We start from the raw sequence: 20,842 nt of genomic DNA, 5'->3' as shown, positions 1-20,842 counted from the left end.
GTGGGAGGGAGGGAAGGCATGGAGGGAGAGGGGGAGGAGGCATCTGCGCTGCTCCCACAAAGCGGCGACTGTTGGAACGCTGACAGAAGCATCTGTCATCCCCTGCCTTCACACACTCACCTGCTGTCCGAGGGCCTGACTCTTTCTATCTTCCTCCTTTGCCCCCTCCCTCTTTTTTTCCTCGCTCCTGCCTCTCTGAGCTGTCTTGGTGATTGTGTGAAGCTCTTGGACGCCTCCTTTAGAAATCCCATAAACTGTACCTTCTACCATCCTCACCCTTAATAAATCAGAGCCCTTAATGTCAGACCACAGACGTAAACATGCAGATTTCTATTAAATATGAGCTGCGTATATGTGTGCTCGTATTATTTTAAAGTTGTTTTGCACATGCCTAAATAATACAAGTTCTTGTTCAACCAGTAATACAAAAGGTAACCCTCCAACATGCACTTTAACATCTGTGCAGATGTATGAGAGTCTACTTTGCCAAGCCCTTGCCAAATTAAGCAGTATTTATTAACAAATATTGCTATGGTGTTAATGAATGTACTGACCTGTCTTTTGCGACTACTTTATCATTCTTCAGTGGCACCCCCGTCCATTCCCCTAACATGCTGAAGGGTTGCCAGCAGTAAGGGGAAAGATGCCAATCCATGTGTATGACACACACATAAAAAACACACACAACAACTTCAAGGACACCATCGCTCATTCAAGACCAGGGAAGGTGCCCTTCAGATAATGCCACACAGGAGCGTGTACAAACTCAAAATCAATGATTTTTGATCAATGATGACGTTTGAAGCAGAAAAACAGTAAACAGTATTAATAATTAGACTGAGAAATGGCACATAAGGTTACTTTGGACAAGGTCTCTTGTGTTTCCCCCCCTTTTATAAGAGTTTTTGGGGAGTTTTTCCTTATTCAGAGAGGGTTTAATGGGAGAGGATGTTACATATTGTGAGTCTGGGCTATACGAATAAAATTAAACTTGACTTATAGGTTGTTTCTTAGCAGCACATGTGTATTGTCATTTCAATCAATATTCAAAACTGCAAATTAAAATTGCAGGTGTTACTGACAAGAAAATAGGTTTAGTTTTAACACTGTAGAGACATTTTTGTAGGACAACCAATATGCACGTGTGTGTGCACTTACTCACCTGCATTTACACTAACATACAGAGCACTTCTGCAAAAAAAACGTGCTATATACAACATGTATTTGCTTAACTTGCCCAAAACAGAACTTGTATTATGTGGATTTATTTGTCACCCTATATTTTGTTAATGTTGATTTGGCTACTAGTATTCAGACTCTTACTAAAGTCAAAGTGAAAATATCCAAGTTAAAAATGCTCCCTTACAAAGTCCTGTTTTGAAAATGTTACTTAAGTAAAGGTTTGTAATTATTATTATTAACACATTATACTTATTAGGCAACCCCTGTGGGGTTTATATTTTTTGAATTTTGTATTTAGTTAAGATGTTCTTAAAAACTCACCTGCTCTTTGGCCAGTAAAGTGTGTGCCTGTAGTAGTCATTGTTTTATGTGATTTGTTGTTTCTTGGTCTGTCCTGTTTTTAATTTTCTTTTTTTCTGCAATGTTTGCATTGTACAGAACCTTGTAATTCTGGTTTCAAAAGGCGCTGTATGAATACATTTTACTTACTTACTTACTTACTTACCAGTTAGTCCAAAATTAAGACACATTTGACCAGTGGAAGTCAGCAAATGTTTGGCATTTTTGCCCAAAGCCTAATATATAACATAATCAAAAGATTATTTGATTTTCAAAATTGCTCATCATTATGAATTATATTATTATTTTTCTCTTGACTGACTAATCAGTTCATAGTTTAATCAACTAATTGTTGCCAAATACGCCCATCATGTTTTGTGTGTAAAATCTTTACCTGTAAAATAACTTGCAACTAAAGCTTTCAAATAAATGTAGTGGAGTAAAAAGTACAATATTTCCCTCTGTTATGCATTAGGTAGAAGTGGAAATGCTCAAGTACAGAACATATGGCAAACATTAATCTGTATATAACCAATGTCAAAAACATCCACTTGTTTTTATTGTTTATTCAACCCATGAACCAGCACATTTCACTATGACATCAGAGCTCACCTGAGAGCCTGATGCTCACCTACCTGTGCGTCTCTGTCCCTGTGCTGGTCAAGCTGCTGCTGTAGCCTTCGTCTGTGCGGCAGTTCTTATCTAAACGAGAGACGAATTACTGCCTTTCCTAAAATCTGACTGTTCCCATTCAGGGTTGTCTCATTGCTGTGATGGCCAGAGGGCAGCACAAAAGTAGGGAGGTGATTTTGAATGGCATTGGTCATACATAAAGTAGCCTCTCTCAGCGTGTGAGCGAGGACGCCGCAAAGAAGAGAGGCAGGTTAACAAATGAGTGAGGAAGGATAGCAGGACTTTGTGGCCCTCGGAGACAGAGTGGGTTGGGATGTTCTGCCAACACCTCGTCTGCCAGGGTGAAGGATACACACTAACATTCATATCCACACACACACACTGTCATCTCTCTATAGCTCCATCCCTGGCCTCAGTTACAGCCGTGTGTCTGAGCAGGAACCCCACTAAGCTGGCTGGGGTCCAACACCAAGGTCTCTCACCTCGCAGGCTGGGCAGGGGGCCTGGTAGCTCTTGTGAGTTATTCCTGGGCATGGACCTGGGTTCCACCTCTCTCGTCTCCTTTTGTCTCATCCACTCTCCTCTGGCCCATCCTGGCCTCCTCTTCTCCCTTATCCCCCTCTCTGGGACCCTGTGGCTGATGAGCCTGTCCTTCAACTATCAGCATCTTCTATTGTCTTTAACACACATACACACACAGCAGACTTGAGCTTATGTAAGCTTGCTTGTGTATCTGTGTGGCCACAAATGTTGAGGTCACCTTCATATACTTCCACCATCTGCAGTGTTTTATCAGTATAAAGTACTTCAGAGCCTGGTGGTTGACTTATGTATGTATGTATGTGTTTTTATTAAACGCTTTTCTCTGCCCAAATGAAAACAAACAATTATTCATAAAATGTTTTGGATCATAATTAGAGCTGAAACAATTAGTTGAGTGACAAAAAAATAATAAGGAACAATTTTTTAAATTTAATTGAATTGTCTAGTTTCAGTATAATTGTTGAGTTTTGGACAAAACAAGATATTTGAAGAAATCTGTTTGGGATCCAGGTCTGACATGTAGTTGATTAAACAATACATCAAGGAAACAACTGTCAGATAAACTGATGATTTAAATGATAATTAGTTACAGCCCTAACTAGAATTTAAACTGTAGAAACATGTAGTTTACACAGCAGATCAACTGTTGAAAGAGCTATTATACATTAGGCTACAGGATATGCAGAGTTAAAAAAAAATCATTTGTGAGATGCAATGTAGTAAAATCACAGTTCAACCAGATGCCAGATATACCAGATAATACATTTTAATTTAATTCACACCAAACTCTAAGCTCTTGACTTTATGGAACAAATACTGAGTACCAATACCTGGACAGTAACCCATCACTTTTGCTTACACTTCTTGTGTTAGGCCTGATCTTGCCACTAGATGTCACTGAATGACAACCAATTGGAGCCAGGACGCCAATACAGTGTAAAAAGCCCTGTGTCCATCAAATTAAATATTAACACACTCATGCATATATTATATATGTTATTGAATTTCGGTGACAACCACAAAAACAAATGTAGACCTACATCAGCCCAGAACCAGGGATCAACCTACATGTTATTATTAAGGCTGGATCCTGCACCAGCCTCAGCATCAGTACCAGGGACAGGAGCAGCTGCAGAGCTCCCACTCTGATCCTATTTTCACGTACCAAGAAAACCCGAGATTTACACCTAACCACTGATACTGATGTAACTCAACGTACATTTTGGTAATTTTTTTTTTAGAAAAGGACTCTCGTTTTACATTTGCACCAACTAGTTTCTCTGGCAACGAAGTTTAGCGTGGTCATATATATACATATTTGTAAATTATGGGTTAAAAGCGCATGCGTGGAAGTTGACGCCCACTTTTTTCAGATACGTCCGTGGCTCGTAGGCGATCTTTGTAGCGGGGAGATGCTCGGAGCGGTTACTTTCACAACAATAAAGCTGTAATAAAATCCTATTTGGCGCAATTATGAATCTCACTGTACGTCCACAATCAGCTACTAATTTCTTAAAACGCCCTAAAGCATTTGGGTCAGCTTCATTATAAAAAAATAACATGATACGTGATTAAATAGACTCCCCCGTCCTGCCAGGTAATGGTACGGTCTATCGACGTCCTGCGCGGGAGCGGAAAACGTGCATCCGACTGTGGGGGGGAAAAGCAGCGCTGTCTTTTCCTGGTAAAACAAATTGTGCCGCAGCAACACTGAACTACTAATAATACTCGGCTTTCTAACAGACGTCTGCACAAACTAAAGGTCAGTGAAAGGAGCTGTTGTAGTTTCGGCAGCATGTAGCTACAAGCTAGCTAGCACGCCTGTCAGTGTATGAGGCGTTTCTGCATCTCTACGCTTGTTTACAAAGCCTCGAGTGGCTGCTGAGTGTCCGTGAGATTAACTTGAGTGAATGCACTGTCTGTGTGTAATGCAGGACTGTTTCTGTCACACTGAACGTAGCTGTCATTGTTTGAATGAACTGTGGACTCCAGCGGATGTTGGTGGTGGTTAGGAGGAGGTGCCCTGGATCAAATGTGTGTGCACCTTACCCTGAAGTTGCCTGAATTTGTGCGAATATGTTAAGGTGTTTATTTACTTGTTTTTCATTTTCCAGCATGGCTCGAGACTGGAAACCTGGTGATCTGATCTTTGCCAAAATGAAGGGTTATCCACACTGGCCTGCAAGAGTAAGTGGGCCTTAATCACAGGCAAATGTGTTCATGTAGAACATATATCAGTACAATTAAAGTCAGTGTGCGTCACATTAAAATGCAGATGCAAACACCAATACACCAAAAGACAACGAGCAACCAACATCCTCCCCACAGACACGCACAAACAGTAACTTATCACACACCTGACCTCAGTTTGCTTTTGAATGTGGACACAGTATAATGAGATGTTGTTGTTTCCTTCTGTAAGTAAATACATGTTTTTTTCCCCCTAATTTCTCTACCAGATTGATGAAGTCCCAGACGGTGCTGTGAAGCCATCCAATATCAAGTTCCCCATCTTCTTCTTTGGCACCCATGAAACGTTCGTAACCAAACACTAATGGTCTTTGTTATTTCCTTTGGCTTGCTGGGCTTACGTGGTACCTGCTGAGGTGAAGTAGCATTTAATGTTTCACTTGGTCCAAGTGGCCAGAACAAATAGGAAGTGTTGCAGAAAAAGCAGAAAATCCATTGATGTACGGTCGGGTAGAACTGATAGAGAACATTGTATTTTAGCGTATAGTGATGTCACTACATAAACCTTATTTTAAATTGTGAATGTTTGCGTTTATATAGCGCTTTTATAAAACTGTTGATGTCATGGTGCTCTATTGAAGGTGTTTCTTTCAGTACATGAATGTTTGATGAGTGGCTGAATAGAGTTACCTGTCTGTTTTGTCTGTGTGCTGCCTTCTCACTCACAGTACTCGCAGTAAACACATTACATAACACTACATTGTAATTAAATGGACAAACATTCTGCATTATCTTCTTTGAAACAGCGCATTTCTTGGCCCAAAAGATATCTTTCCGTACCAGCTCAACAAAGAGAAGTACGCCAAGCCCAACAAGAGGAAAGGCTTCAATGAAGGATTGTGGGAGATTGAGAACAACCCAAAAGTTGAGCTTACTGCACCTAAGGTACATCTTCCTCCTCTGTGTCCAGAGACACTTATCAGTACTAATCCTCCAGACGATGTCCTGACATGAAGCTGTTGAAAAACGGCTCAACCTAAAGCATCTTTGCATATTAGTTATGTTAGTTTTTTTTTTTAAGCTCTAGTACTTGTGCACACCATTCCTCACCTCTGAATAGAATGATTTAGATTAACATAGAACTGAGTTCAGCAGAATCTTCTTGACTTATAAGAATGATAACCATTAAAGTGTCATTTCAGCATTGAAAGTTTTCTTTTCTATTCGAATCATTATTCAATCATAGCTGTGTGATAAAAGACTTGTAAAAGCGAACATCTGTTAATATAAGTGAAGTTCTCTAATGTTTAATGTAACATTATCTGAAAGATTTAGGTAGATGTTTTTATATTTATTCCTCAGTGAAATCCGCAACTTTGGTTGAGTCTGTTTCTTCATGTACAGTATATTTACTAGAAAACAATGCCTAATCCATGTCCAGCATCACTGTGTGCTGTTTTTTCCTGCACCTGTTGACATCATTGTATGTGCATAGCTGGTACAGAGCTTCCTGTTTTTGCCAATTTATTTCATTTAAGTAATTGTTTTTTGTTTAAAGCCGGTTCCCCCTGAATCTTTCACTGAAAAGGATTCGGACAGCAGCCCAGAAGGAGAAGAGGAAGCAGACGACAAGGGGATAAAATCCAAAGTAAGTTTTTGCTCTTCAGATTTGTCGTTCACAAGTAAATATACACACAGTCGCTTCACTGCATTGACATGCTACCGGTGTGTTGCTGTGTTGTCAGCTTCTTTCTTCTTTTGCTGTTTTCCTCTAATCTTTCTCTAATATGTATCTGCTTCACACTGAATTACATATCAGTGCAGGAAATAGCTTTCAAAAAGAGACAGTGTCATTTTGTATTAAAGAAGCCTTGTATGCTAAGAGTAGTGTGTGGAACAGAAGGACACTCGCTAACCTTTCTCCTTTTCAAGACTCGTTTACCCCACCACACTGCGTCCTATGCTGTGTCTTGGGTGCATTCAGGTTCCAGGAAGTGAGGCTGAGCAGGAGAATGAGAATGAGGAGGAGGAGGAGGAAGGGTCTCTGATCTCTGAGCAGGTTCCTCAGAACCAGGATGTACGTACTTTGCATGCTGGGATCCCATAAAGCGGTGCAGGTTGCCTCATCCCCTCCCTGTGGGAAAGCATGTCACACTTTGGTGGTTTTTTTAACTGGTGGTTTGTTTCTGTTTGACTCAGAGTTTTTTGCCGGCGGACACAAACTTGTGTTGGTGCTTGATGTTTTGATTAGAGTGCTTCGTCTGGGGTTGCTGTGTTAATGCCACTGAGGTGATAATTATCTGAGAAAACACTGCCTGTGTTGCCGCTAAAAATTGTTTATGAGATTGAATAATATCAGGTAAGCTCAGCTGGCTCTGGATCAAATTGATTTAGGTTTGGCACATTAACTCTGTGTGTGGCTATAACAAAATTAATTGGGAAGTGTGTTTTCCTCTCTGTTTTACTTCTCTGAGACCACCCTGACAACATTGTGTTATTGCTTTCCATTTCCCGCCTTTCCCTGTCCGCATATTCACAAAACTAATGTTTGCAATTAGTTCATGTTATTTTATTTTTGCATGGCTTTCTGTGTACTTTGGAGAAAGGTAAGTTGTGACTCCGTTTATGTCTTCATGTAGTCCGATCAGGGTCAGATGGACTCTTTTTCATTTTGTTTTGACATTTCACCTTCTGTCTGCAATATTTTAAACAATGCATTAACTGTGTCCCAATTCCATACACTTAGTAGAAAGTTAGTATGACTATTAAAAGCCTTTTTGACTGTGCTAATTTACACCATTGTGCAAAGCTGCAAAAATGATCAAATAAATTGGGAATGGTTAAGAAACGACACCAGATGGATCCCTGAAAACCAAAAAAGTATTATAGTTAATTTTAATGGAATTCCAAAGTCAGTTTGTCACATGTCATCACTGTCCAGTTACTTCCTTTTTTTACGTCCTTTTTTGAATAAACAAACTATTAAAAGCCTGAATAGATTTTCCAACAAAACAAAAACCGACATCAATTGCCACAAAGCTGAAAACAGGTGTTTCTTTGTGTTTTAGAGATAGATGGTTTTCGCAGGACAGCAGAGGATGATATACAATAGGTATATCCTTTAAATATGAATTAGTATATAGTACATACTGTGTTAAACTAGTGTGTATGGAATTTGGACACAGTGATTGTTAATAAAACGGCACATGTAATACTGCATAGAGTGTAATATCACAGTTACACAATAGATGGTGCTATTGATCCAACAATTTAAATTGTTCTTATGAAGAGGAGGGTAAAAAAGGGATGGATCATCCAAGAAAGACTGAATATATGCTAAGCTGTCTACTTGATATGTACATCTGGCTTTTATTTCAGCAGCCGATGCTGTTACATTAAAGAGAACTACAAAGACAGTTAAAAGTCTGGATTTTAGACCGTAATGAAGTAAACAAAAGGTGTCACGTTTTAGGGCTCAGCACAGAAAGAATCCACAGATGTTCCAAAACCCAAGAGAGGAAGAAAGAAAAAGGTTAGTAGCATTATTCTTGGGATGAATTCCAGTGATTCTAAAATCTATAAAAAATTGATTGTAGGAAACATTTGAAAAGATGGTATTATATCAATTTTTATTACAGAGCGATGCTGAGCAGGAGACTGAAAAAGACGATGCTCCAGCAAGTCCTGTTAGTCCCACAGGTAAGCAGCATTCTCTCGATATATACATGTACAGCAAATATGAAAGAACGCATTAATCAGATTGACAAACATTGCACTGTTGAATTGTAGTACTGTATCTACTTTTATTTCTTTCATTCAACTAGCCTGTTGCATGAACAAACTGTCTGTGCATGGTGTGTTTTATGCGACCAGGTGGAGAGGGTCCTAAACGGAGAGGCAGGAAGCCCAAAAGCGAGAAATTACTTTTGCTCCATCAGCAGGAGCAGCCAGGCTCAGGAAGTGAAATGTAATTACAAGAAAATGAACACACAACATTGACTCACAATGCAACATTCTCACATAAGTTTGTGTTTCTTGTATGCTACCTTACCCTAGGTAGCCGGCCCAGAATGATCTGTTCCCGCAAGGAAGAAATAATGCTAATATACTTATAATAATCTATCACAATTTTGTCAAACTGGCAATGCACCAATAGTATTGCTCCTAGTCCAACAGACGTAAACACCAAAGTTTCTACTCTAAACTTAAACAATATTAGTAGATATTACTGTGGGCTATACTTATGGGTGCTAGCTTCTATATCTAAACTGTTAGTCATTATAATTACATCCTCATATTCTCTAGTGTTAGGAGTATGTAGTCTTTACTTTCATTTGTCTTAACCATGTCTCTCCCATTCAGGGACACTGCTGAGTCAGAGAGAAAGAGAAAGAGGGCACCAGAGGACAAGTCCAAGAGTGGAGAGGAGGAAAAGAGAAAGAAGGAGGAGAGCAAAGGAAAGGATGCAGAGGGGAAGGAGCCTGAAGCCAAGAAGAAGAAGCAGTCTAAGGAGGACAGCTCCTCAGGCTCTGATGATGAAGAGGCAGGTGTCAGCACAGATATTCTTCAGCTTAGAATGTATCCGTGTGAAACACCAACATTGTTTTTAATGAGGAGGTTACAGTCGTATGCAGTTAGTAAGATGCTTTCATGTACTTATTTTGATTTCTTTCTGTCTCAGAAAAACAAAGGCAGAAAGAAACACCAAAACTCGGACATGGACAAAGATGTCCGGCGGCGGAAAGCAGATGAATTGAGAGAGTACGTATACATACGATGCCCATCAGAGAAGGAATTACCAGAAAATGTTACATTAAATTTTATCGTGAAAAATAGAATTACAAAATAAAATGTATTCCTTTTATCAGGAATGATTTAAATCATAAGAGGAATTAATAGATTTCTGACAGTTATTCTGTCTTTCAGGCCAAACAAAGATGATGGGAAGAAAAATGAAGAGAAGGCAGGAGTCAAGAAAAAGGGTAAGTGCAATTGGTTTGTAAAGGGTGTTGAATTCAAGTACCATCTCTCTCAAGGCTCACGTTAAGTCATAAAATCTTCCTATTTGAAGCCAGTGAAATAAAAGATATTGCCCCTATAGGGAAAGTTGTATTTAATTGATTTGAAGTGAGCAGATGACCTACCTCATTGAACCGAATGGAATTGAACCTGCGGTAATATCATTTAGGGTTGTGATTTAATGTGACCCCTTGTTATGGTTCAACATTTTAATAATGAATCCATTACAGAGGGATTTTCCTGCTAGACTAAACATAAGGTTGTCTCCCTGTTTTGAACCACTGTAGCCTCCTGTTCAGGCAGAGAAATTTCTGTTTCGGTTTTACATTGTGACAAATTGAACTTACAACTGACTTGATTAAAGTTCTGTAATATAAGCTCAGCCATTTCCATCATATTGTTTTCTTTTCTCTTTTCTTTTCCACAGAAATATCAACTGACTTAAAACTCCAGAGACTGCACAGTGAAATCAAGATTTCACTGAAAATTGACAACGCTGTAAGTTCTGTTAATCACTGTCAGATCATTAATATGTCATACCTCAAACCACATACAAGTCCTTTTTCTCCACTGACAACTTTAGTTTGTTATTCAATGTTTTTTACACTCACAATCAGTGTAACAAACAGTAATTAGATTTTCTCCTTCATGCACTGGACTAACAAAGACAAAGGCTCAGACACAGTGTTTCAGCTCAGTCCATAAAATGCTGCGAAACTAAAAGCAGTATGAGTTGGATTCTTTTCATCTTTCAAATATAGAGTGATAGTATCCTAAGATGAAGGACTCTGTGACTCCCATTATTTGGTTGTTTACTACTTGTTGAATCACAGATCCTCTCCTTGTTCTAGCAGATTTTGGATTATTTAGGGCTCAGGTCTGTGCATGACCTTAAAATTATGAACAAAACACTTTAACTGTGACAGTTTTGTGACAGAAGCTGGTCATTCATCATGTCATAAATTTACTGAAACAGCCATGAAGCGACCTCAGCAGTGTGAGAGTAAGACACTATGAACTGTGACATTGTTAGTGACCCTAGAGTGACGAGACATACAGCGACACCAATTTTTTAATGTTTTATGATTTTAAAAATGAATTCCCTTTCTTCACTCAGAGCCAAAAACAGATGGTAGTTAAATAGAGTTATGGTAATTAGTGACACAAACAAACGGCAAACATCAACATTCATCAAGTGATCTAAAACAAAAGTGTTCCGTTTTCTAGTCAGGGATTGTCTGGAACACTGTTCGGCATTCATCCAAAGCTATCGGATACACCATTTTATGTCCATCATTTTGAAATGGTAAAGCAGCATAATACACTATCTTTACATCATGATTCAAGGAAAATTAAAGTTGTCTTTAGTTTGTGCAGTCAACTTACCCCCATTAGATACAGATTTGAAGGACTGATATATCCAATAGAGAACTGTTTTAAATACACCATGAGCACTATACCATAAGTTTGATTATTTGCTGCATTTCTTCATTATTGCTTTATTCCACCCCTCCTGCCTCAACCTCACTAGGATGTGAAGAAGTGCTTGGATGCATTAGATGAGATTGGCACACTTCAAGTCACAACCCAGCACCTGCAGAAACACAGTGAACTTATTGCCACACTCAAAAAGGTATATTTAATTTAATTAATTCAAATTGAATGACAAACTACACCAGGGCATGCTTCTAAGCACTTTGTTGAGTGGTGATGCAAGGTTGTTGTTTTGTTTTTTTTATCCATGTCCTAGATTCGCAGATTCAAGGCCAGCCAGGACATCATGGACAAGGCCACCATGTTGTATAACAAGTTCAAGAGTATGTTTCTGGTTGGAGAAGGTGACAGTGTGCTAAGCCAGGTGCTCAACAAGTCTTTAGCTGAACAGCGGCAACACGAAGAAGCCAAGAAAGGAGCACTGAAGAGAGTGGAACAAGCCAAGGAAAACAACTCAGGTACTATTGATTATTAGTATTATTATTATTATACTATATTATGCTTATTATGCTTATATTAGTTGCGAAAAACGTGAAAGACCTATCTAGAGCCACTGTTGGTAAATCCATTCCGGGCTACTGTAGAATCATTAAAGCAATCACTCATAAATCAATACACACAATAAAGACTTCACTTGGAAAGCTTGTGCTGCTTGACTCAATTTAAAAGACAGTTTGGCCTACAGGGACCGGTAGAGGTAGAGTGAACTGTCCGTGTGGGTGCCGATGAACTCAGAACCGATCCTTCTTGTCCAGTCTTCAGCCGAAGGCCTTCACAAGTCATGTTAGAAGATATCTGCGATGTGTCAGATTGACCATGATTACTTCCTCCAGGCAGTATTTGTGTGTGAGGGGTGCTGACTGTTATGCCTAGTTAGCATTTAACAGTAAACACGCCTAAGACCTTACCTAACCTTACAGACACATTTAGGTCGGCCTCAAAAAGTATAGAGTTTATTCCCTAGCCTACCCCTATTAATCACTAGAATGAATCACTATACAATATCTCTATGCGATATTACCTTGGACTGTGCACTACTGTGATTATTTACTGTACATAGAGCAGGGTTCCCAAGTGTCCCATATTTTAGCTCCTCACGCAGATTGCCAACATAAACCTGGGTGCGTATAAACGTGACTGTTAGTAGGATAAGCTGTGTGTTATGACACTTAAAAGAAGGTTTAGCAGATGTGTAGTGGAACAGTGAGCAAGCACTGTCCTGAATTGTTGAAAAAAACTTGGAAAATCATTTGTTGAAAAGAGTGGGAACTCTGATAAGAGTATATCTATATCTGTTTCTTTTCGGCTCAACTGCTGATTATGCATTGTAATGATTATTTTAATTGTTGTGTACAAGTTACAAATGTACAGGAATAGTAAAAGTAAGGAATCTTACTTATACTACAAGTTTCAAAATAGCTCATAACAGCACAGTGAGATGTTGAAACAGCGACAGTTGGCTAGGTCTGGGGATAAAGTTGCATCATAAGGCTGGTAAATCAATTATGAGCAGCTAAGTCACGTATGAAAACCGCCTAGAGAACAGAGAGGCTCCCAGTCAGTGTCTTCTGTCCTTTCCACGTCATAGGATCTCTGTGGTTGACATTCTCAGTAGAAACACTGACTGTAATCATTAGTCTGCAGCCACATCCTTGCTCTATTGGCTCACTCTTTTCTACAGCAAGGCTTGCCAAATGAATGGAAAATCGTATTTATCTAGAGCTCGGCATGTGCCATCACATGCTCCTGTGAGTTCTCTCTGCAGTGGTTTAGGTTTTGTAGTGATGTTCTGCCTCACTGAGTCTGTGTGTCTCTCTGTGCACCGCCTAAAGACAAGATGACAAATGGTGATATCAGCCCCGATGAGAAGAAGCATGAGACGGAGAGAGAGAAGCTTCTTGAGGACACCTCAGTGGAAGAAAATCACAGGTAGTCTACACATACACAGATAACAGTGAATTGGTGTGTTCCACCTCAATAGTATAAGCACTGGTATACATTTGTTAGACACATCTATTTGACCTTTTCTTTGACTTTTAAAATTTGCCCCTAAAACTGTATAAAATTAGTTTTTTTCCGGTAGTGAAGTCTGGGGTTTGGTACTAGTACTTTGCCTTTGAGAACTACATGAAAAATGTGTTTCGAATACATTATAGCTGGCTAAGAAACATCACTGAGTATAAGGCTTATGTTATATTTTCCCAATGCTTATCTGTCTCTCAGTACTTCCTTACCAACTTCCCTACCCTGTTTTGCCCCAAGCCCTTTGACGCCCTTTGAAGTTGTACTAAAGCTTTAAATATTTAAGGTTAATGTTAAAGTATAGTTTTTAAGTGGGCATTGTAGTTTTCAGCAAATGCTACTCAAACATCAGTAAATTGTATTTTTGTAGGGACTATTTCAAGACGCGGACTAACACATTTGGCGCTCTGGAGAGTAGCATTAGGATAGCGTATGTAGGCTTGACTCAAGATAAAACGACAGCAACCATGTTCGTTGTACTAAAGGAGCATGGCAGCAAGTGCAACAGTGTGGCTCAGTGGTGTTTTTACATTGTTTTTAACAACAGTGAAGGTCCATGGCACAGAGGAAAGAAGCTACAATACTGTCTTAACCTATTTGTTTATTGTCTTTGACTGTAGTGCCCCAAACGCTCAGGAAGAGTCCACTTGAGTGTTGTACATGCGTGAAGAAAAGAGAAGATATTTGCTGCTGTACTCATCCAACCTTTCGTCTTAACTGGGCTGACCAACTGGGATCTCCTGTCCAGTTCCTTTTGATGACTGATAATGATCACTGTTTTCTGGTTTACTGACTCTCTGTCAGTGTTGCTGCTCAAAGGTTTCAGTACATCAAACCCCTCGAAGATAAACTGACTGAATATGTTTTTTTTTTTTTACTTTGTGTAATCTTTACCTCTCAGACAGCTTGTGTGTCATCTGTTGAATCCGAAAAATGACAGTGTAAATAGTAAGAACTTGTAGATCTGCAGCACTGTAAACTTAAGATACTACTATTTGGTTCTATTTTTCAATTTTAGTAGATGGTTTTGATTGTACTCTTTATCATTTCATATGCATTCAGACTGTTTTTTCAAAATCAGTTTGATCTTAACTTCACTTAAAGATTGTTTTGAGTAAAGAGGTTTAGTCATAGCTTTTTTGCATTACCATCTCTAATATTATTGGCTACATTAACATTTGGATGCACAAACAGAAAATTCAGTTTGCCAAAGTTTTTTTTTTGTGAACTCAACATATTCAAGTGTCTGATTTTTAATGTTTGTTGTTTTTAACATAGATGTAAATAAGAGTATTTTTTTGTGCCTGTCTGATGACCTGTTTCAGCATCCAAAAATAAAGTAGTACATACAGAACAGTACTCGCTTTTGTCTTTAATCATATATAGTGATGATCTCAAACACTATCACTGTTGTATAGAGCACTTCACAAAGATCTCCACACTAGTATCCTTACTTGGATTCTCTATTGATGAAGGTTTTTACTAAAACTTTGCCTGTTTCATGTTAATTAATGACTGTTGCTTATGTTGCAAGGCAGATGTCAATCAAATCAGATCGAGAATTAGAATATTAAAATCTTAAATATAACAGGACATTTATTTCCCTAAACTTTGACTTCAATTTCTGTGTATATAGTAATTAACATTTAATGTTCATTGGGAAAATATGTAAAGTGACTGAAACCATGTTTTCAGGGTTAGACAGATTAAAGATCCACAGCCTAGTAATGTTATTTTAAGTATTTGCTAAGCACTAAAGTGATGAGACTGATGTTTACTGGGCTGTTACCGGTACATCTCAGTTTTTAATAAATGAATAAGCTTGAACATGAAGAAATTCAGTAAATGTTACCATTTATTTCAAACAAGATGGTCTGTATAATCGAAACACAAAGTTTTACTTTTTAAAAGGAAATATAAAGTTCCAAAATGTCAAAACATTTCTTTCTGAAATATAAAACATTTAACTGTATTATACAGCATTAAATCAGTTATTTGAGCAGTTCCGTTAGTTAAATGCACCTCGGTCCACATAGGGATAGGCCAGGAAATCTCCCAGCTTGTTGCCTTGAGCATCGTAGTGCAGCATCCGGAAGCACTTGTCACAGAAGAGACACGGGTCGCTTGGAGCAAACTGGTCATTGGTAGTAAACCATCTGGAAAGAGTCAGCGATGTTAACACTTGTATTCACAGTTTAAAAAAAATGCCGAAGCTGTTTACGCATTGCTAAATTTCACACACCTGCCAATGTAGACGTGGCAAACGGAACACTTCTGTGTGGCCACCCTGTGCTTGTGTGTGAGAAGTGGATACAGCTTCTTGTCCAGGCAGTCGTTCTTATGGGTCAGTCTGTAATGTGCAACAGGAGAGAGAAAAAGGACCTAGGCCATTAAGAGTCTGAGCGAGGAGAACAGATTTGCATCACATTCGTAATATCAAGAGTTGCTTTCATGAAGCGGTTACCTTGCTCACACCAAAGATAAAGCAGCTCATAGACGCATCTACTATTACGCACTTCCAAGTCCAATGAAATCGAATTAGCTATGAGGTCTTGTGAGAGCAGTCAATTCTGTCTGACAACGAAGTGCTTTATTTCAACGGCTTGTAGTAAAATTATAGAGATTCAAAAAGTGCTGACAAAAACACATGACAAATCAAACCACCGTATATAACCGCATCGAAGTATAACAGTGTAGTTTATTAAAGTAGACGGTGAGGATGAATGAAAGTCAGGATCAACCTTCTTCAACATGAGATGATTTATTCAACTTTTCAGCCCCATTCATTCTAATTAGACTCTTTCCCACTTATCCAACTAGAAATACTAAAAAAGCCAGCAATTCAGTATGGTGTCAGCTTTTCAACAAATCTTCAAATATTCCTCATCTTTCACACAATTTCAAAGCCAAAAACTCGTTATTAGCCTTTCAGCAGCCAGCATTAACACCTGCAATTTCTTCAGAAATAGCCTTCTCTATTTTATTTAGTGATTTATTCCACCGGAACTTCAGGAGCTCACTTTATGCTCTGTGCTTATTTTGTGTAACGAATGAGGTATGCCACAATAAAGTAAAAAAAAAAAAGACTAAGACCTATAAGGGTGACACACCAATGGCCCATTAAATCACAGCAATTTTAGAGGGCTACTACTGTACATCGCCTATGAAATAGCCCACATGATGTAGTTTCAGAAATGGGATGGTAACTTTCATACTTAGAAAGAGTGTTAAAAAGAAGCTGGGTCACAGAATTGGCCAGCTGTTGAACAATAATGAGAAAAAACACAGCACTAACCTGACGTCTGTAATGATGACGAGATGTTCGCAGTCTCCCTGATGACAGTAGAGGTACGGGAAGCCCACTTTAACTGTCAGATCCTCGAATCGTGTGTCCTCCATCTTGGCCTGTCTGTAGGGTGGGAAGTTGTAGGCCTTTGTCCATTCTATGGTTGTCCTGTATCATAAACACACAGAAGGTACATCATAAAAATGTTCTGTCTGTTCATTTAAAAGTTATACAACACATTAAACTGAAGTAAATTTCCAGTTTCTGGTAGCCGTCATGTTACAAAATACACAAAGATTTCAGTGTGAATGGAAGCAGGTCAAGTGCAATCTTCTGCCCTAAATATTTCTAACCCAGGTCTCTGCTCTGCTTATGAGCATAATAACTATTTTAGTAAATGTCAACATCTTGATCTTGATCTGAACAAGCATCACAAGGAGTCAATTAATATTTTCTCAAACCAAGACGACCCTGGTTCATCAGTAGTTGATTGCATAATCACTTTATTGAACTTTTGTCCATAGAATTCATGGACTGCCCTCCAGTATAAGCCTATAGATAATGCATTATTGCACACAAGCTGTTAACACCTGACACCTGGTAATGCAATTTGTTGAGGCTTCATAGGTTCTAGACTCACTATGTGGATAAGTTTAAAAAGAAAGCCACGTAAAAACGTACATGCTGATGTCTTGGCACTCTGGGAATCGCATGTCGTTGTAGAAAACTCCTTCGAAGAAAAAGAAAGCTGACTTGTAATGATCCTGAAACAGAGAACATGAAAAGATTACTAGGTTTTGTGAGTGGGTTTGCAAATGGTGTGCAAATATTGACAGAACCTTCCCTTACCATACCACACAATAGATACTTTTACTATGAAATTCTTAAATTGAGCGATGTAGTCACAGTAAATACACAGACACCAGTTCCTGTAAGTGTGGATACACAGTGTGACAAAGTAATTATGTTCAGCTCTTGCAGAGTGCTTGGTCTTTCAGATTAACTGTACTCATGCTTACTTTGCTGATGAAGTCTGGAGCCATGTCCGGCGTGTTGCTGAACTCTCCGCACACTTGCAAGTCGCTGACACAGCAGATGGCATCTCTGAGCTCTGCCAAGCTGTGGGAGCCCGTCATCAGCACAGTCATGTGGGGTCTGACGTAGTTGAACTGAGGGGCAATGGAAGGAAAATGTCAGTACCAAAATACTGCCTGATAAAGGACTGTCAGACTTGGAGGGTTTCTGGCACCCTGAGGGAGGTGAAAGCTCACTTTCTCAATAATAGCCGGGTAGTAGACGTTGATGGTTAGAATAATCTCTCCTTCTGGGATCATGTCAGCCACTGCTTCTGGTCTCCTACCGAAAGTTAAACGCTCCTGGAAATCACACAGAAAACCAAGCCTTATATTTAGATACATGAAAGGCTGCACGTGTCTGACACCTCCTCTGTCAAACACAACATTTATTCATAAGCCTACATGACTGTTCAAATGTATTGTTCTATTCTAGCTTGGGATCTTACTGACTGACGGCATTTCAGCAATACAACCAATGGACCCACCAGTTCATCTGCGTAGAGGTCGTGTCTATTCTTGCTGAGCTTCAGAGAAGATTTGTAATCTTGTCTCTTCTTTCTTTGTCTGTTCAAAACCAATCACACAAACACCAAATTTAAATTTGTTTACCTGCCGTTGGTTTATCAAAGACACAATATGCATTGTAACACTTGAGGAAGAGTCATACATTAGTGTTTGCAGTGTTGGATCTGGAGGTACAACATCTGTATCCGGCTCCTGATCCTCAGGGTGGCAACGGAGTGAATCAAGACTTGAAAGGAAAACATGAAAACAAAGTCATGTACCTAGTTTGCAAACATGGTTTCTTTACTTTGCGACTACATCCCTGCGAGAAATCTTAAACTTCCACTCCTGCTATCTAGGTGACAATACAAGCAGCATGTTCTGTCTTCATCAGAAGAGGAGGAATATTTTTATAAACCATATCGCAGCCCTAGTTTCAGCTGTATTAGTATACACGGTAACTAATACAAGATATTTTATGAGCTCTTCATATATTCTGTATGCAATAGCAGTAAACAGTAGTAAAGTACAATAAGAAAGTGGCATGAAAAGAAATGAGTGCTAGAAATTTGTGCAAAAGTAAATGCACTTAGTTACAATACACTCTTGCTTTTACCTCATGCTGTTATTGTCTGTATTATTTATTTATAATTTCTCTATCTCTGTACATTTGTTGTTGGTGCAATACTGGAGTCAAAACAGAAATGTTTTCTAAACATTATGCAGAGGGACATGGAAGTGGAAGAGCTTTCCTCATGTTTGCAGTTTAAAACTATTGCTCTGACTACTACCTGCAGATGGTTTTGAGTTCAGCCAGGGTCTCCGCACCGATCCCCATGTCTTTCGCGAATTTAGCGTCAAACGCGTCCTCGTCCTCCCGCTGGAAGGAGTAGTTGCTCGGCTTCAGTCTGTTCAGCCACTCGTTCCTGAAGGAGCCGATGTGAAAGGGTTTGGTGTTCACATCGGTGTATTCATAATCTGGGATGTTTGTGTTCCGATCTGTCGAGATCTTGGACGCCGCCATGTTTTCCTGAATAACTACGCGGTGCGCGGTGGATCGTGGGTAATGTCGTTTTGCGACCTAGAGAAACTTGTTTTAATAAACATTTTAGCATAGCATAGCCATTTTGAAAAAATTTATATAATGATATGTCTAATATGTATTTCCATTATTTTTCAGTAAAAACATAAACATACATTTCTAACTTACTAATGTTTCATGATTTTTAGTTTTATCCAAAGACTTGAACACTGCCTTGTGGTTAAAACAGACTATAATAGTTATAAGTAAGTTATGGTCAATAGTTTAAATAATTATTATATTCATTTCCATGTGAGGAATAAGGGGAATAGTTCACATTAACATCAGATATGAGGATTAATAGACTAAGAAAAATTAATTGTGACAAGAAAAACAATTCTGTAGGAAGCAGCAAAAGAGCACAAAATGGAAAATTATGAATTTCTTTTTTTTGCCTTCATATTTGACCAGTCATGAACTGCTCCATTTTCTTAAACCAATCAATCAATTGTATATAAAGTGTAAAATCAATGTGCAACATGGTCCCAATGCACTTTACTTTAATGGTCCATTGCCTCTTCAGATCCTTTTCTATGATGTCTGTGCGGGGGGAATAAGGCAGAAATAAGCTTCAGAGTTAGTTAGTGCAGCAGGAAAAATGACAAAACCACCGGAAATAATTTGTTAAGCAGGGACATCACATGCATGCATACAGAAATGTTAACCAAATCTAAGTAAAAAAAAAACCCATGTGCTATCAGAGTGGAGTCAAACTCTTATTGACAAGGAGCAGCCAGAGCAATCTTGACAACATCATTAATAAGTTGTGGTTATTTGTGATGGCGACACCTTTCCCTCCTCTCTTCCTCTCTTTAAATAATTTCTCCCTGGGATTATTAAAGTATTTCTGATTCTGATTCTGATTCCTTGTTTCTCCCAGGAAAGTAACATTTCTCGAGTACTGCAGTTACTGTAAGTAGTTCTCAGGAACTTGTACTAGACCTTTTATGCTACCTTACTCTTATATTTCACTAAGACTTCAGAGGGAAACACTATAGCCTACTTTTTACTCATCGTTTATCCAACAGCTGAAATTATTATTACTATTAAACTTATAAAATACAGTGAATTGCTACAGATTAAATCAGTGGTTTCAAACCTTTTTGTAAACACAGAAAGTTGTCTAGTGAGCCAGTTCCAAAGTGAGATTTCTCCTATTTAATGGGTTTATTTGTTTGAGGTCAAAAGAGGTAGATTTACAAAAAAAAAAAAAATACAGAATGAAAAAACTTTGTTTTGAATTTATTAATCTTACCCGACCTCCCCCTTTGCATCCCTTCCTCATGACCTGGAGATTTTTTTTTTTTTTATCTTGTGAACCCTTAGGTTTGGGAATCACTGTATCTAAATGTAGATAACTAGCCCCACACCTCAACCAGCCTCCAGAAAATTAATTGGCTACTTAAGGCACTGAATAGATAGATAGATAGATCAAGATAGATATATAGATAGATAGATAGGATTACCGGAGTA

The 20,842-nt window shown here is 38.7% G+C and overlaps 2 protein-coding genes across 3 annotated transcripts; one reads left to right on the top strand and one right to left on the bottom strand.

The window, feature by feature from the left end:
- The first annotated feature begins 4,302 nt into the window (after positions 1-4,302).
- psip1a (PC4 and SFRS1 interacting protein 1a) lies at positions 4,303-14,778 on the top strand. 2 transcript variants are annotated; one of them, XM_035660804.1, is made up of 17 exons: positions 4,303-4,459; positions 4,812-4,884; positions 5,157-5,233; positions 5,694-5,832; positions 6,446-6,535; positions 6,872-6,964; positions 8,360-8,419; positions 8,526-8,586; positions 8,761-8,854; positions 9,250-9,430; positions 9,569-9,648; positions 9,814-9,869; positions 10,334-10,404; positions 11,438-11,539; positions 11,657-11,858; positions 13,233-13,329; positions 14,043-14,778. In XM_035660804.1, the coding sequence occupies exons 2-17, from the start codon at positions 4,813-4,815 to the stop codon at positions 14,071-14,073; spliced, it is 1,506 nt and encodes a 501-aa protein (XP_035516697.1). In that variant the 5' UTR covers positions 4,303-4,459; position 4,812; the 3' UTR covers positions 14,074-14,778. The 2 variants fall into 2 exon arrangements, with proteins under 2 accessions (XP_035516697.1, XP_035516698.1); XM_035660805.1 differs by lacking the exon at positions 6,872-6,964.
- A 484-nt stretch (positions 14,779-15,262) lies between these two features.
- On the bottom strand, positions 15,263-19,327 carry snapc3 (small nuclear RNA activating complex, polypeptide 3). Its single transcript, XM_035660326.1, has 9 exons — positions 19,080-19,327; positions 18,452-18,535; positions 18,270-18,348; positions 17,980-18,084; positions 17,728-17,877; positions 17,390-17,472; positions 16,718-16,876; positions 15,665-15,772; positions 15,263-15,578 (listed from the first exon to the last, which is right to left on the bottom strand). The coding sequence occupies exons 1-9, from the start codon at positions 19,310-19,312 to the stop codon at positions 15,431-15,433; spliced, it is 1,149 nt and encodes a 382-aa protein (XP_035516219.1). The 5' UTR covers positions 19,313-19,327; the 3' UTR covers positions 15,263-15,430.
- Between the last annotated feature and the right edge of the window lie 1,515 nt (positions 19,328-20,842).

This window comes from Morone saxatilis, unplaced genomic scaffold (genome assembly GCF_004916995.1).
Source record: "Morone saxatilis isolate NCDOM2014 unplaced genomic scaffold, NCSU_SB_2.0 Contig17, whole genome shotgun sequence".
NCBI classification, from domain to species: Eukaryota; Metazoa; Chordata; class Actinopteri; family Moronidae; genus Morone; species Morone saxatilis.
Note: the sequence above shows the minus strand (reverse complement) of the source record. Positions and strands in the feature narration are given on the sequence as shown.